Source organism: Gracilinanus agilis, chromosome 1 (assembly GCF_016433145.1).
Source record: "Gracilinanus agilis isolate LMUSP501 chromosome 1, AgileGrace, whole genome shotgun sequence".
Lineage (NCBI taxonomy): Eukaryota > Metazoa > Chordata > Mammalia > Didelphimorphia > Didelphidae > Gracilinanus > Gracilinanus agilis.
The window spans coordinates 7,426,284-7,443,053 of record NC_058130.1 but is presented as its reverse complement, the minus strand read 5'-3'; the positions used below and the strand labels follow the sequence as shown (position 1 = coordinate 7,443,053).

The 16,770-nt window shown below is 45.5% G+C and overlaps 2 protein-coding genes across 2 annotated transcripts in view; one reads left to right on the top strand and one right to left on the bottom strand.

Moving 5' to 3' along the window:
- Positions 1 to 5,590, top strand: part of CDK13 (cyclin dependent kinase 13) — a gene marked incomplete at its 5' end in the record, with an annotated part of 112,976 nt that extends 107,386 nt beyond the window's left edge. Inside the window, one exon of the mRNA XM_044675387.1 lies at positions 2,499 to 5,590. Coding sequence (XP_044531322.1) covers positions 2,499 to 3,337 — 839 coding nt within the window. The remainder of the gene's footprint in view (positions 1 to 2,498) is intronic.
- Positions 5,591 to 11,196: 5,606 nt separating this feature from the next.
- LOC123246508 (M-phase specific PLK1 interacting protein) overlaps positions 11,197 to 16,770 on the bottom strand; it is a 10,585-nt gene continuing 5,011 nt past the window's right edge. The window contains exons 2-3 of the mRNA XM_044675380.1: positions 16,538 to 16,768; positions 11,197 to 12,030 (exon numbers count right to left, since the gene is read on the bottom strand). Of these exons, the coding sequence (XP_044531315.1) occupies positions 11,827 to 12,030; positions 16,538 to 16,768 (435 nt within the window). The 3' untranslated portion in view covers positions 11,197 to 11,826. The remainder of the gene's footprint in view (positions 12,031 to 16,537; positions 16,769 to 16,770) is intronic.

Here is a 16,770-nt window from a genome sequence, read left to right as displayed (position 1 = left end):
TAATCAAGAGGAGGAAGGGAGGGGGAGTGAGGTGTAAATCCCAGGCCTGCTGCTAGAACTGGCCCAAGAAATTGTCCTGTTCTCCGCACTGATCCCTCGTTTAGATGTCTAGCACGTCCTGAATGTAAGGAGCTGCAGAGCACACCTGCTTGTGGTGGTAGGTGAGAAGATGGCTTAAGTTCATAGGAGGGTTCCTATGGGGGAGGCCCCAAGAGATGCAAGGAAAGGAAAATTCATCCTAGCTGGGCAATATGGGAATCCCAAGGGGAGGCGAATTGGAGCCGGGGTCTTGAGAAAGCAAAAGGATCTCCAGAGATGGAGCTGTGAGAGGGCTTTGCTCTAGGCTTAAGCGGAACATCATGAGCACATGCAGTGACCCTCAAAAAGGGTAGGATGTCGGGAAAGAAGTGTAGAGGGAAAGCAGACTTTGGAAATGATAGGGATGCTCAGAGCTTCTCTCACAGATGGCTCCCCCTTCTTTGGGCCAGGCAAATGAGGTGGGGGAGGGGTTAGCTTTTCCTGCTGAAGTTCTATTTCTAGGGTAGAAAAAACCCATCTTGCCAGAGGGAGCTTCCCCACCATTTGAGACTGCATCCTTGGCAGAACGTGCGCCCACCCCCATTGCTCTGTCATCTCTATCGATGTCTTCTATTCCCTTGACCCCGCTACCATGTCCTCAAATGGCCATTCCATTAATGGACCAAGGATCTCTCTTCATGGGTGTGGGGATTTCCTCCTATCTGTAAATCACAGCCCATTTACAATTGAGTACATTTGTGGAATGATTTTTCTCAGGGAGTGTCAGAAGTGACATTTGAGTCTTGGTCTTGTGTCTGTCCACTAAGCCATGTTGACTCTCCAGTTCCGCATTGAATATTTTTACAGTGGAATCCCCTTTGTGTTTGGGAATACAGCCTTCTTACTCCTAAATTCTTTCTGTCTCCAATGATATTTCTGGTAAGAGAGTATGTTGTTGGGACACTCCCTCTTCCTTAATTGTGCTATTCCTCTTGTAGTAACGATCTCCCCAGACTGCTCTACCACCTCAATATGAGAGCCATTGAAGTGAGGGCTTGTCCTTGTCTTTGCCTTGAATGTCTTCAGAGACTGCAAAGCCATTCTTGAATTGCTCTTCTTCCACTTGAACTTTTTTTTGTCATGGACCCCTTGGGCCAAAGTCTGGTGAATTGGTTTCCTTAGAAGAAAGTTTTTAAATGCATATGTAAAATTACAAAGGACACCAATTCAATTACTATAAAGCCATAAACCTGAAATAATTGGTCCTGCTTTTAGGGTCAGCAGCAACACTTAAGCAGGCATTGATCTGTACATGGGATCCAATTTATGTTGTGGCTTCATGTCTTTTGACATTTTGCTTTGTTTCCAGGGTTGCTTCTGATCTTTACTGGTGGCCTTTTTTCTCTCACCTTGGAGTGGCTACTTTCCGCTATTTCTTCTTCAGCTTTTATAAGCTAATAGGTTTCTTCTTTTAAAACTGTCACTAGCTAAAGGAGGTAGCTTTTCTTCCTTTCTGAATAGGCAGGGCCATTTACCTCTAGTTTGGGTGGTTTGCTTTTCTCACCTCTTTTCATTATTTCTTGATGCTCAGAGGCTTCCCTAATCCTTTGCCTCACACTAAGATGGGGGAGCTTGCCAGAGATTAAGACTTTCAGGTAAGTGAGGTCTTAGATACCTGAAACACTTAGCAGAGATGCCCCGTAATGACATTAGAGGTGGAAATGGTTAGGTTTGCAGAAGTCATTCTACATTCCTTCTCAGACTTAGATTCTTGTTGATCACACTGACTCAAGTGGCACCTGAATAAGACTAGATCACTTATACCATATAGGTTATACATTTTTCTTTAACTTACTGTGTTTCTTTCCTTACTTGCCCCAACTCTTTTCTCCCTGTCCCCAAGTATTAGTTCACTTTTCAAAGAAAACATTTTTAAAAGAGAAGCAAATAAGAGTGAGATGTTTTTAAATGATCACATTATTGACTTTAATGGCTTTTTTCTTACTTTGCTAGACTTATCTTATTTTGATGTTCTCCTTTCCCCAGTACTTTGAAGCTGTGCTTATAGATTGTTTAGGAACAGTTGAATCTCTAGGGCAAGCAGTAATTAATTCTCTCCCTAGTTGAAAACACTTATCATTATGTTTTCAAATAGCATGTGATTATGATGATGATAACAATAACGGTAAGTAGCATTTATATAGTGCTTTAGGGTTTGCCGAGCACTTTTACAGATCTCTCATTTAATTTTTACAAGAACGCTGAGAGGTAGCGATATGAATATCTTCAGCTGATTGATCAAGAAACAAGAAGCAGGCAGAGGTTGAGTAACTTGTGTGTGAGGCCAATTTGAACTTGGGTCCTCCATTGCTTAATCCACTGTAGTGCCCTTTAGTTGCCTCTACTAGAATGACCATTCAGAGATGCTTCATTTAGTTTGGTGTGAGATCTTGAGACTTTTCTACCCTCAATTCATGCAGGGCAAGACGAACACGTCAAACACACAGACATGAGGATGTTGGAGCTAAGCCCAGAACCAGAGCGCCCACGAATCCTGCCTCCAGACCAGCGCCCCCCAGAACCCCCTGAGCCACCACCCTCTTCGGAAGAAGATCTAGATTATCGGACAGAAAACCAGCATGTGCCCACGCCTAGTTCTTCATTGACTGACCCTCATGCTGGAGTGAAGGCTGCTTTGTTGCAGCTCCTTGCCCAACATCAGACCCAGGATGACCCCAAAATGGAAACAAGTATGGATTATCAAGCAGGAGATACCTATGTTCCAAGTTCAGACTACAAGGATAATTTTGCATCTTCTTCTTTCTCTTACGTTAACGACGGTTTAGGAAGTGGATCTGTTCCAGCCCTAGAAAGACGAAGCTTCATTGGAAACTCAGATATACAGTCTCTGGAGACCTACAGCACGGCTTCATCTCATTCTGGGGGCCCACCTCAGCCGCCTGCCTTTTCAGAATCCTTCTCCAGCTCAGTAGCTGGGTATGGAGACATTTACCTCAACACTGGTTCCATGTTGTTTAGTGGAGATAAGGACCATAGATTTGAGTATAGTCATGGCCCAATTGCAGTTCTGGCCAATAGCAGTGACCCTGCTACAGGGCCTGAGAGCACTCACTCTTTGCCAGCCAAGATGCACAGCTACAACTATGGGGGCAATTTGCAGGAAAGCCCAGTGGGCCCTGGCCTTCTGCATGGACAGACTTGGCCTTCCCCTGCCCAGGGTCCTGGCTATTCCCAAGGATACAGGGGACATATTAGCACATCTACAAGCAGAGGGCGAGGCAGAGGGTTGCCATACTGAGTATCTGTTTTTCCTCAGGCACATCGTTTTTATCTGGAAAGACTTTTCCTAGCTGCAGTTTCAGGCAGCAGTCCAACAGACTTGAATAATGTTAATTCAACAACAGCTTTATTTTTTATGTGGAAAAGGGTCTTGCATACAATAGTTTAAAAAAAAAAACCCACACACACAAAAACCCCACCTTGGCTTAAATTCATGCTGTTCCGAAAACTAGATCTCTTGACGACTGTACATCTTCAAATTCTAGTTACCAATTTTATTTTGTATTTTCGCAGGTATTAGTGTATGCTAAACTTGGGGACACGAGCATTTTATGACCCTATTGCAGATCTTCTGAACTATGCACATTTGTGCTTTTTTTTGTAAGTTTGGACCAACTTTTATGTAAAAAAAAAAACAAAAAAAAAGTTTGCCAAGAATCAGAAAGGGCACTGATTTATCGGGTATTTTTCTTTTTACAAAGCTACCTTCAGCCCAAGGTCACTGTCAGTCTTTGCACCTGCTTTCAGTGTGATTGTGAAAGGTGTACTTTGTGCTCATTTCAGAAATAAAACACAACCTTTCTCTTGATGCAAGTTTTATAAAAAAAAAAATGGTCAATGTTATTTTCTTTTGAATTTCCAAATTACTGCATAGCCTAGCAAAATATTAACATGAAACAATGGGTTTTATATACAAAACGTTGGGGTGGGGAGGGAAAGTAAGTGCCTTAACAGGTAAGCTTAAAGTCTGAGAAAATAGCCTTTACAACCCATTTTTTAAAAAAGAGATTGGTGCCCTGAATAGAAGAGCCCATTCTCAATTCACCTGATCGCTCCCCCACCCCTCCCCCGTTCTTCTCTCCCTTGCCTGTCTACCTGCCTGCCTTTAGGGTCAGGGTCCTAGTCATTACCACCTCCATTAAAAAAGGGTGAGACAGGGAAGAGAGAGGAGGACAAAGCTCCTAGCAGTAGGTTTTGCTACTTATCAGAAGTTCTGCTTTAATGATTTTTTTGAGGGATACGGCTAAAAGCATCAAGGAGAATGAGGATTTTTATTTTGTCTGGGAAGTTCAGTTACTGTGCTATCCCCCCTTCCTCTGGATAACTGAGAGTTGACAGTAAAAGCAAGGGTCAGTAACCAAAAGGGAACATTCCTGTTTGTTAGAATGGCTAAGGGACAGAAACGGCATTTAACATTTATCCAGTAGCCATTTGTTCATTTCCTCCTAGCCTGTATGTCTCTGGTTTAATGAGAGCCATTGCCCAGGATGATTGCAGAGGTGGCAAAAGAGGGAAACATTCAGAAAATAGACCCCCTTTCCTCCGCACTTCTTCTAGATCAGTTTTACATATAACTTGTCCTGAGTTCTTCTGCCAAGTATTAAGGGAATTTTTAGTTCATTTTAACATCGTTTTTCTTTTGTAAAATAGAAGAGAATGATGGGATAATCCTTATTTAAGCTGAAAGTGGTACCAATTTTAACTGTTTGCTCACAAATAATCATTTAAAAGGGTAGCCAAAGGTAAATAACTAGTGTTTCCATTGTAACTAAATAGAAAACATCATCCCTGGAAATTAGAATTGTGCCATTCAGATATTTTACTGATAATTCAGTGCTCGATTCAGAGTTTTAAATTGGAAAGATTACCAAATCTGAACTACTCCAGGTATAAAATTAATGTGCATTTCTAAATATGCTCCCTCTACCTGTATAACCTTAGGCCCTCTCCTCTAGGGGGGAAAAAAAACAAAACTTGAACACCATTTCATGGAAAAGGATTTCAGAACACGTGGGAAGAATCTGACGAATATAACTGTTAAAAACAAACTTAAGGCACATTCATAACTTTTTAAGTGGGACAATTTTCCATTTCACTACTATGAAATGAGTTGGTATCAGTTGGCTTTTAATTTTTGGTGGAGTTTTTTTTTGGGGGGGGAAGGGAGGGACAGAGTAGAAGGAAAAGCCCCCCAAATTTTATTTGAACTTTGAGTTACTAACAACTTTATAATTAATTACTACATTGCAGGGAGTGAAGAAAAAAAATCTGTAAAATTAGCAGAATAGGTACAGTATTCAAGTATCTGAAGTTGAGTCCGGTGAGTCTGGTAGCTTTAGACTTTGCTATAAAATGACAGTATCTAAGTTATTCTTCATAGTCACACTAGAGAATCTTGCTGCTCCAAAGCAGCTAACCTGGAAATGAAGATATTTATGTGACATGAATAGCCTGTGTTTAAAAAAAATTAAATATTTTATATAAAATTGAACTGTGTTTGGATAGTTCTTCCTGATCAAACATCTGTCATGTTGTGGGAATGATGTGGGGAGACAGACTGCTGTGGTCTGCTAGCAGATAGCACGCTCTAAAGCTTATGGGATGGTTAACATATTTGACCTCATTTGAGCCTTAAGAAAAGCCCTGTAATATATAAAGTGGAGCCAAGCATTACTGGCCCCATTTTACTGATGGGAAGATTGAGTTCTGCTTTCTTGGATAGTAGCCCCCAAACTCATAGCTGAAGGGCAAAGACCATTACTGGCAGGCAGCTGCTCTATCCTGGCAATGCAAGAATGGGGAGGGAGTTTCTTCTTAAGAAGTGAAGTTTTGGAACCATTTTGTCAGCTGACCAAGATGAGACTGAAGGGTTTCTCTTGGCTTATTTTTCAGAAGATTCTTCCTGTTCTAACCAACCATTATTTATGCATATCATGCAATGTTGAGGTTTGAGCTTTACACTCTCCTTATTGGGAAACCATTCTCAAAACGAAACGCCATCTGATGTAGAATTAAAACCTTATTTTTTATAAGAACAAATATCGTTTTAAAGGACAAGAGAGATCTGTTGCCAGCCATCTGGGAAGACAACTTCATTAGTATTCAAAAGTGGAGTTTAAAGGGAAAGTCTTTTTCACACCTGCCTCAAGCTTGATAAAGTAAGAATTTGTAGATGTGTCTGAAATTCTGGCTGCTACATTTTTACGGTTTCAGTCCTGGCTTTGTGACCCCACTTGCAATTTTCTGGGTCAAGATATTGGAATGGTTTTCGTTTTCTTTTCCAGCTCATTTTACAGATGAGTTAACTTAGGTGAACAGGGTTGCGTGGTTTGCTCAGGATCACACGGCTAGAGAATGTTTGAGGCCAGATTTGAACTCGAGAAGGTAAGGTGCCTCGACTCCAGGCCTGGCACTCTGTCCGCTGTACCAGACAGCTGCCTAGATTTGAGATAGTGGTTGACAGAAATAGCTTTGTTTTTAAGCCCGGTGGATGATCAGGGTAATAAATCCATTGTGATAAAGACCATGGATCCCTGGCCCAGAGCCTGAAAGGAGATTAGGCCGGCCTTCAGAGTGACCCGATGGTGAGAAACAATTAGGGATTAGCCTGTTAAGGTTTCCTCCTCCAATATCGCTGCCCACTGGAAGAGGCGCTGGAGGGATGGCTCAGAGGCTAGGCCGGTGCACGGTGCCTTACGCCTTACGGACGAGGACCACAGACGCCATTCAGCGATGGGATAGCATCGTGGCAGCATCTCGTGGCATTCTCGGACTACTTACCTCTTGTGGCCTCGACAACAGCATGACGGAGGAGGAGGAGGAGGAGGAGGAGTTCTAGTCAACTTCAATCTAACCATTTCGATGAATGCTTTGCTTTCATCTTGTTATCGCGGGTCTCGGAAGGCTGCCCCTGGCCCGGGTCATCCTAGCTCCGCTGTTGTTAATACCTGTGTGCCTTGGCCAGGCCCTTCGCCTCTGCCACCCTCTTCCCAAGGAATATCCTGAAAGATCGACAGCCGTGACCCAGCGCCGTGCTTCCAGATGGGTCAGGTTAGGGAGAGGGCTGCCTGCCAGGCGTGGATTTGGGAACGAGTGGAGGCACCCACTAGAAGCCTTGTTGGAGGGGAGAGTAAAGGCCAGCCTCCGACTTTATACTAAGCAGACACCGGGAGGCCAGGCTAGGGGCCGGCTGGGCCAGGAAAGGGCGCTCGTGTAAAATGAGGGGACCAAGCTGTGAAGGCTCCAGGGATCTGATACTGGAAATGGTGGTCCCTCCTGGGCTTCAGGAAAATCCCTGTGGCATCCCCTTTTAAAAAGCCAATTCTCTGCCCCAGAACCTAATTGCCGTCTGCTCCCTGTGGGGTCTTGGGAAAGTCACTAAGCATAACTGGGCTCAAGTTTCCTCGTGTCCAAAATGAGGGGCTGGACTTGGTGGTCTCTAGTTTCTTCTACCTAGATCAGTCCATTTTACAGTTGAAGAAACTGAGGCTGAGAAGGATCAAGCGGTAGCTCTTCCCAAAGGGCAGGGCCCAGACCAGAGCCACCCATCTCTTGGAGGTCCTGTTCTTTCCAGTCTTGCCAAGATGTGGGACTCCCTTCGCAGAGGTGCTCCTCCTGCTGCCAAAGGCCCCATAGCGGGCGATGGGCTCCGAGATTCTCTCCCTCCTCCCCTCCCCAGTGCACAGATCAGTGCGTAGGGGCTGCTCAGGGCCAAGAAGCCACCAAGACACACCTTCGAGCCTCCCTGTGTCCCGGGGCATTGAGGGGGGGGGGGGAAGGGAAGGTGCTTCTGAAAACATGCAGAATGAGTCATCTGATGTCCCCGCCCCGTTTGGTCCTCCCCACAGGGGCCTCTTCGGGCTTCAGGCTTCACCTCTCGAGCCTCCCCCCGGCGCAGCTCATTCTGCTGCTTCAGCCCGAAGCTGTCATCCGGCCTTCTGGAGGCCCGGCCTGGCCCTCTTAGCCACGGCACCGCCCAGCCGTGGCTCAGTGGAAGCAGCAGACTACGGGGACTGCTGGGCCGGAGCCTGCCTCAATGCTTCTGTCTGTAGAGCGGGGCAGCTCCAAAGGGTCGCCTCTGGAGCAATCCTGGCATCCCCGACGGCGTGTCCGCTGGGGGGGCCCAGCCTGCTGGGGCCATCGTTGGCCCTCCATCAGCCCGCTGTTCCGTGGGCCGCGGCTCCCTTCCATAGAGGCACAGCCTAGTCTCTCCCCTCATCAGGGGAGCCTCCCTCTGCCCTCTCCCCACGTGCTCTGGGTGTCCCTGTTGGTCGTTTCAGTCCGTCCAACTCTTCACGGCCCTGTGGGGGATTTTCTTGGCAGGAGCGTTGGCCATTTCCTTCTCTGACTCATTTGACAGGCGGGGAAACGGAGGCCCACGGGGCTCAGCGCTGGTGTCCGAGTCCTGGCCCGTGGGGCACGAGGCTGGCGCCACCGCCTTTCCTCCCCCAACGTCTGCCCCTGCCGGGCACCCACTTGTCTTTGCCTGTAGTGGGGTGATGAGTGACTTGCCCAGGGTCACGCATCCAGCAGGTGCAACTGACTGGTGACGGCCAGGCTCCCTGCACGGCAGACCGAGCGAGTGATCCCAAATCCTCCGGGCTCCACCCCTGCCCCTTTTCAGCCGCCACCTTCTGTCTCAGAACCTTACCATGTACTGGTCCCAAAGAGCACAAAGGGCTGGGTGATGGGGGTTAAGTGACTTGTCCAGGGTCATTCAGCTAGAACATGCCTGAGGCCAGACTGGATCCTAGGCGGGGCGCTCTGTTCACTGAGCCATCTAGAAGCTTTTCTTGGACACCCCCCCTAGAAGGCCGAGGAAAGGTACAAACACCAAAGGGAAGGGTAAATTCTTTGGAAAAAGACATCTTGGAGAGCAGCTGGGCAGCTCAGTGGATAAAGCCAGGCTCAGAGATGAAGGTCCTGGTTTCCTATCTGGCCTCAGACACTTCCTAGCTATGTGACGCTGGACAAGTCACTTAACCTCCACCGCCTCAATACTAGTATTGACTCTAAAACAGAAGGGAAGGATGCGGAGGACCGCCTGTGCCTGGGGCTTCCCTCTCCCTGCACTCCTGGCATCTTGTTGTCTAAGATGCTCTCTACCCAGCCCGTGCCCCGGAGGCGGGCGGGCATTGCCCGGCATCTTCACCCAGCAGCTGGCACCCGGCTCCCTACCTCAGCCTGTCCTCTCTCCAGGAGCGCTCTTCCACTTGGCGGTGCAAGTAACAGCAGCAGACGAGTCCCCAAGCCCGTGTCCGGCTCCCCGCCTCAGTCTGGCTGCCTCTCACCCTGGTGGTGGGGACGACAAGGCACTCGGGTGCCTCCTTTCCTGTCTGAGCCTCAGCCACAAGCTTCTGGGAGTTGCCACCGCTTGGGCAATGGTGGCCAGGGAGGGCAGCTCAGTCGTGCCCAGGAACAGACCTGCGGGCGGCCCAGAGGAGCCGGAGGGGAGCCTCCAGGTGCTTGGCAGCTGCAGTGGGTCTCTCGGGATGCAGGCCTGAGCTTCTGTGGAGCCCAGGGGCTGGATTCTCGAGGGTCTTTTCCCGCAGGGACTTGCCATGGTTTGGACTCCACTTTTCCCCCCAGAGTCAGACTAAAACAGTTGCTGTTCTGTGCTTAATCTCATCTCCAGAAAAGTCTTCTGATGGCTGGCTTCAAATTCAGGATTTTACTTCATTACCCCTGATTAAGAGGGCCACTTAGCATCATCCCAGGCAGACGAGGTATATTGAGGGGTCCTGGCCCCACGGTTCTTTGGAAAGTCCAAAAATTGGTGCCAATAAGACTCCAGATAACACAACTATAGTAATTAATTCTGGAAGTCTTAAAAAAAAAAGAGCCTAAAATTTAACAAAATGATTATTATCTTCATAGAATTAATCAAATAATCTGAGCATTTATTATGGACCAGCCTATTACGTATCAGTCATACTTACGTGGAATACTACACCCCACTCCTGCTCCCCCCAGAAAACGCAGCCATAGTTTGGAAGCCACCTGTCATTGATGACTCAGGAGGAAGGGCTATAATTATACAGATGTCCAATTTTTAAGCAAATACCTTTCTTGGCACAGGGAGAGAATAGAGAACCTATTTTTTATTCTATTCCCAAAACCTGAATTGAGGCTCAGACTCATCCCTCAGTTCCTTAAGAATTCAAAGAAATGCCTCATACTCTGGAGCATCTCCCACTGTGGGAAGATGGGCCACTGAGGTTATGAGGTTCCATCTAGCTGACCAGCTTAGGCCAGATGCTTCAGAAATGAGTCCATGGACTGCTCATTAAGAATCAGAGGACACTTAGACCTGGGCAGAACTACATTTCGTGCCTTGCCCCCAGAGAGTTGAGTTTTGATGGATCACCTCCTCATTGGCTATTACCAGTTAGAGATGTCCTGGGATAGTCATGTAAGGGACTGAATGAGTTCCCAAATTATCCATGGGTCTGCTTGAGGAGACTTCAGGGTCTTTGATCATCAGGGGAAATCACTGACCAATTTATTTTTTGGTTACCCAGAAGCCAATCTCTTGGAATTTTTAATTATCACAACAGTGGACAGAATACTAGGTCTGGAGTCACAAGGGCCCCACTACACTAGCTGTGTGACCCTGGGCAAGTAATTTAACCATACTTGTCTCAGTTTTCTTGTCAGTCAAATGAGTTGGAGAAGGAAATGGCGAACCTTTTGTGTCTAGAACCTTTTCCAAGGAAATCCCAATTGAGAGTGGGGTAGGGGAGGGGAGATCATTTAAAAACCCTGAAAAAATAGACATAAAGAGAGACGATTGAAACAACCAAACAAAAAGATCTTTCTTGCAACTTTCTTCACAGTTGAAATAAATTTATATCCGTAAATTAAAGAAAAATAAAAAAATTTTCAAAAGTTGCAACTATGCTGATCACTAACACGATGTGTCCAGTCCAAGGACAGAATAATATTACCTTCAGGCTCTGCTTCCCACATCAAATAATAGCAGCTGGGGGGGAGGAGGAGTTAGTTCTTTCTAAATAAATTTACCATTTGATTTAAAACAATAAATGAGATAGTTAAACATAATTCAACCACAGATTTAGGCTAGTAAAACAGTACCAATGAAATTTTCCATCCATTTATTTTTAAACATTACATACTTTTATACAGTGTGGCTAAAAAAACTGCATGTATCAAAATAGCTACAGTCCAAATATTTGCTAATGATATCTAATTATGAAAGCATGGATTTTGCAGCGAACAAAACCCAATAGATGAATAAAACACTCAAACGTGCATTATTATTGGTTTAACAATCACACACACAGACCATAATGGTTCCTTCCTGAGATGGTGATAAGTAGGGACATGGTGTTAAAACTACAAAAGATGGGGTGCACAGAATTCACACTGTTTTCAATAGCACGGTATGTACAAAATAGGCCATTTCTTGAGTTCTAAGTCCTGTGGCTAGTACATCTCATAGGTTGTATGAAGAAAGCATTACAAAACAAGGGCTTAGAAAACTCTTACCACAAATGTTAAAAAAAAATTTAGGGGTAGTAATTAGTTAACAAGAGTAGCTGAACACACGGTCCATATAGGGTAGGAAGTCTATCAAATCTCTTGAAATCCAATGCTGGTGAGTCTTCAGAAAGGCAGCGTTTGCATCCAGATGGCAGTGGAATATTTTTTTTTTTAATTTTAGTTAAGATGTAAGATGTGTTCCTTTTCATTTGACCTTTAGAAACATTAATTAAAATATCTCCCCCTTTTGCCAGTAAATACTGTTTGCTCATTGTTGTATTTTTGGTTTACATCTGTTACAGAGACTGGTTTTAGTCCTGCCCATGGGTCCTCAAGCATTGAAGGTTTGAAATAGTTTTCCACATCATTAGACATTCTTTTTTCTTTGCCACGTGCTGAACCAAAAGGTGTAGATGTCCTGGGTGAACCCTTTGGAAAAAAATCATCAGGTAAGGACATATTCATTCAGTAGAGACTTTAAAGTGTAAATAAATTTTTAAAGAGAAAAATGAAAATGTAGCTTCTCCAGTCTTCCAGAAATCACAACTAATCAACTTAATGCAATCTTGCCACTCCATATTCTAGCCAAGGATAAAAATAGCTGACTTATGACTTACATCGTTCCCCAAACTTTCCTGTCCATGGACCACTTCATGGAATGGATTTGAAGCTTAGCACTCCTCTGGTGGTTAAAAAACAGACCAGGAAGCTTTTGTCAATTAAAACCAATAGAATGCTGGCCATGGATGTTCAACATTCACCACCTTTGTGCTTAGTAAAAGCAGTTACCATTAAAAAATGCTAAGTATTAAATAGGGCCTTAGGCAAAATGGCCAGGGGCTGGGGCATCATCCTCCCAGAAGCACTTGCACCTGTACAGAGACACAAGACTGGCTAAACGTCTTTTGACTCTCAAATCCAGTCCCCAATTTAGCAGCCCCATCTCTTCTGCTTTGAGATGAACGAACACACACACACACACACACACACACACACACACACGAGAAACATTTTAAAAATATTATTTTTTGGTAAAACAGTGGTTCTTAACCTGGGGGGATCCCTAAAATAGGGTGTTGAAGGAGGTTCTGTTTAAGGTATTCTCTAGCTCCTCTCCATGCAATAAGGAAGAGGAAGTCGAACTAGCTCTCCCTGAGATGTCCTTACTGTTGCCAGCATCAAGTGATGTGGACATGCCTTCTTTTCATTTGGCTGTGATCAAACAATTCAGGTGGGCCAAAGGCAAAGATAAAGTGCATTTCCATAAATTTCGGGTAAAACTACTCCAAAAACAGTGGGTACTGTGTTGATCTGTAGCTTTGGCTGTGACAAGCCTTCAAGGAAGAGAGCAGGCAAACAGCTTCCTTCTGCTCAGTCTGGCTTCCTTGGATTAATCTGGTCAAGTCAAGCCTCTAGTTTTAAGGAAGGAAAGCAGATGAAGGAATAACCTGGATGTTCTTTCTTACTAACTCCATTTTCTGCTTCTCCCTCTTTACTTTTTCAGCATGGTCCATTAGCCACCCGTTACAGTAATAATGGTTTGTTGGATGTAAATCAATAAACAATCATTGGGTAGTATCTAAAGGCAAGGCCGTTCCAAGAGGGAAGGGAGTTGGAGACAAAAATAAGTCTTTTGCCTCTAGTTATATTTTTCCAAAACGACCAAGTTTTAAATGATAACTGCTGAAAAAATCACTGAGTGCCATGAAAGAAGAGTAAATCCTAACTTAGTGTATATACATTAGGACTAAGCAGGAAAGGATGAATATCACAACAGGAACAGACCCCACCAGGGTAACAATGACAGCCCCTTGTGCTGAGAAACTTCTCCATCTGTGACCCCTTGTTTCTGGGCATTATGTGTCAGGATTTTGATGGCATTGTATTACAGCCCACACTAAAGCCATCTAAGATGTGTACAGAATGTTTAAAATATTCCAAATCTCCAGCTTCTTTGGAGACATAATTACATAATGGTTCTTTTCTATGAATAAAATAACAACAATGATAATAGCTAACATTTACATGTTAATTACTATGTGCCAGGCTTTGGGCTAACCATTTTAGTTTTAATTATCTCATTTGATCATCACAACTCTGTAAGGAAAGTACTATGATTATTCTCATTTTACAGATGAAGACCTCGAGGTTGACAGAGGTGAAGTAACTTGCCCAGGGTCGCACAGCTAGTAAGTATCTGAGGGCAGTTTTAGACTCAGATCATCCTAACTATAGGCTTCAAATCAAGTCCACAGGGCCTAGTATCATCATAAATCCATTAGACTGGCAAAACAAATAAAAAAGGGGGAAATGTTGGTGAAGCTGCAACAGGGACTGTGCCTTAATGTCTTCTTGGTGGAATTGTGGGCTGGCCCAACCACTTTGAAAAGATGTCCCTAAAGCTATTTAATTGTGCATACCATTTGGCCCAGCGGTATCACTGTTAGGTCTACACTCCAAAGAGGTCAGAGAAAGAGAAGGACCTTTAAGCATAAAAATATTTCTAGCAGCTCTTTTTCTGGTGTCAAAGAATCAGAAACTGAGGGGATGTCCATTCACTGGGGAATGGCACAGCTAGTAGTGGTACGTGAAATCTGATAGAATATTCCTGTCTTGAGAAAAATAATGCAGGGAAAAGTTTCAGAGGAATCTGGGAAGATTCAGAGGAACTGATGATTAATGAGGTAAGTGGAACCAAGAGAAAAATTCATTACAATAACAGAACTGTGAACACAAGCCAGTTTGAAAGACTTGGTGAACTTTGATCAATGCGGTGACCAACTACTTTTCTAGAGCACTCATGATGAAACACGCTGCCCATTTTAAATACTGATATGTTAAGGGGAAGCTGGGTGGCTCAGTGGATTAAGAGCCAGGTCTGGAGACAGGAGGTCCTGGGTTCAAATTTGAACTCAGACACACCTAGCTGTGTGACCCTGAGCAAATCAATTAACCCCCCATTGCATAGCCCTTATGGCTCTTCCATCTTGGAACCAATACACAGTATTGATTCTAAGATGGAAGGTGAGGCTTTAAAAAAAAACAAACCAAAACTGGAAAGTAAAAGAAGTTATAAGGAGCCATTTTAGAAAAGCAAAAAACCAGTGACAAAAGCAAAACAGTTCATTCAAAGCTGATGTGGGCAAGTCCTTTGAGAGTAACTGAAGACCTTCCTGTCTCAGGAAGTCCGATGAAGCTCCTCTGGGTTTACTTGAAGATGGCAAAGCCCTGTTTCCCACCACAGCTTTAATCATGCCATAGAGCACAGGGGGTAAAAAAAAAAAATTACTGTTTTTTACAACAAATTTCAGTGTGGAAAAAAATGGAAATAAAGCAAGAGGCTTAAGAGTTAGAAAGAACTTCATTTTCTCTGTCTTTTTTACACTCATTATTTCTGTCCTAGTAATAACTCTAAGACAGAGGTGTAAGGACTAAGGGCAGAGTTAAGTGATTTGCCCCGGGTCACACAGTTAGGAAGAGTCTGAGCCTGATTTGAATCCAGGTGCTTCCAACCCCAGACCTGGCGCTCTGTCCACACGGCTGCCCCTAAGAACCTTATTTTCCATCAAAGCCGTTGATTGAAATTTTTTTTGGATTCATATACAAGGCAGCAGGCATCAATGACCTGTCCACATGCTGATGAGTACTCCCTCTCCCCCTCAAGGTCTGTGCGTATAACGAAGCTCCATTGCTTCTGTTTCTTCAAGTTCACCCATCCATTTTATGTACCAAAAACCAATCTGTGCTTGCTAATAAACCAAATTAAGAAAAAAAAATATACAAAAAGGTGGAGAAATTTGTTCTCAAACTAAGAAAACTTTTCAATGTCCAGAAGTCCAAGTTGAAACCCTGTCAGTAATGCTACTCTAGTAAGTGTGACAATTAGCCATAATTCTACTTTACCAAAAAAGTTTCTCTTTTCCTTTCTTCCGGGCATGTTTCAGAAAAGGAATCTTTCAGTAGTTACTGTCATACTATCCTCCCAAGTTTCTGTCCACTCACCATACATGGCTCTGTTCGCAATACTGCTACATTAAAACAAACCAAAACCCGGAAATCACTCAATTACATCAGCCTGAATGGAGGCTGCCTATCAAAATACACAGTGGATTGCACAAAACATTAATTTTGTGATTGCTTTTAGACACAAAAGCCTTATGCTTGTCAACTGGAAGATGTTTAAATGGTTCATTGTTCTGGAAGATAAATTAATTCAGGGTGAGAGGGAAAAACGACCACAGGGGTCTGGATGTTGGATTGTTAGTCCCCGCCCCACCAACCACGGGAAGTAGTTTACTAGGATGTCAGGGGGCGGGAGCAGGCAGGAGGCTGCCAGGCGCGCTCCCCTCCCTCAATTAGGCTATAAATGAGGCGCTTAGGCCGGGCTGAGCTCCTGCGCCAAAGGAGGAGGAATCCCTAGGCCGGGCACGGCCCCCCGGTTTTCTTCTTCGTGGAAAAGAGGGATCCGAGTCCCAGGACTCTGGGAATCACCGAGTCCAAACCACAGTCTGGAGACCTGGGTTTAAAGCTGGGTCGGGTCGCCCCCAAATCTCAAGCTTCTTCATCCGGAAAAGGGGGAGTGCGCTAGACGCCCCCTTCCTCATAGACTTAAGTATTTGTCAAATGGACGTTTCCAGTAAGAGTTCTCTACATGTTCTTCTATAGAAAAGAACACTTCCCTATGCCCCTAAAGCGCCTTCCTCCGGCACCCCACCCCGTTAGAGATCGAGGAGCAGCAGGGCACCTCTATTTTGTGGGTTTCACCCACGCCAGGGGTCCACACCGTCCCCGGGGTCCCAACTCACTCCCCCCGCCCCTTTCGCAGCATCCCCAAAGCCTCGGGCTTCCCCGACAGACGGATGGACGCTCCCGAAGGCGGGAGGGGAGCGGGGGCCGCTCCTCCCGGTACCCCCGCCCGGAGCGGCCCCGCACGTACCTGGAGCGGCCTGGGCGGCGGGCCCGGGGAGAAGCCGGGCGCAGGGCCCGCGTAGCCGGGGCCCGAGGCCGGGGAACCGGAATGGCGGGGCCGGGCGCGGGGCCCGAAGGGCGGCGTCTGGTGCGGGCTCCCGTAGCCGTCCCGCGGGGAGGGCGGCCGCGGGCAGCCCGGGGGACTTCGGAACCCGCCGCTGCCGCCCCACGAGCCCGGTCCGGGCCCCGCGAAGGGCGGCG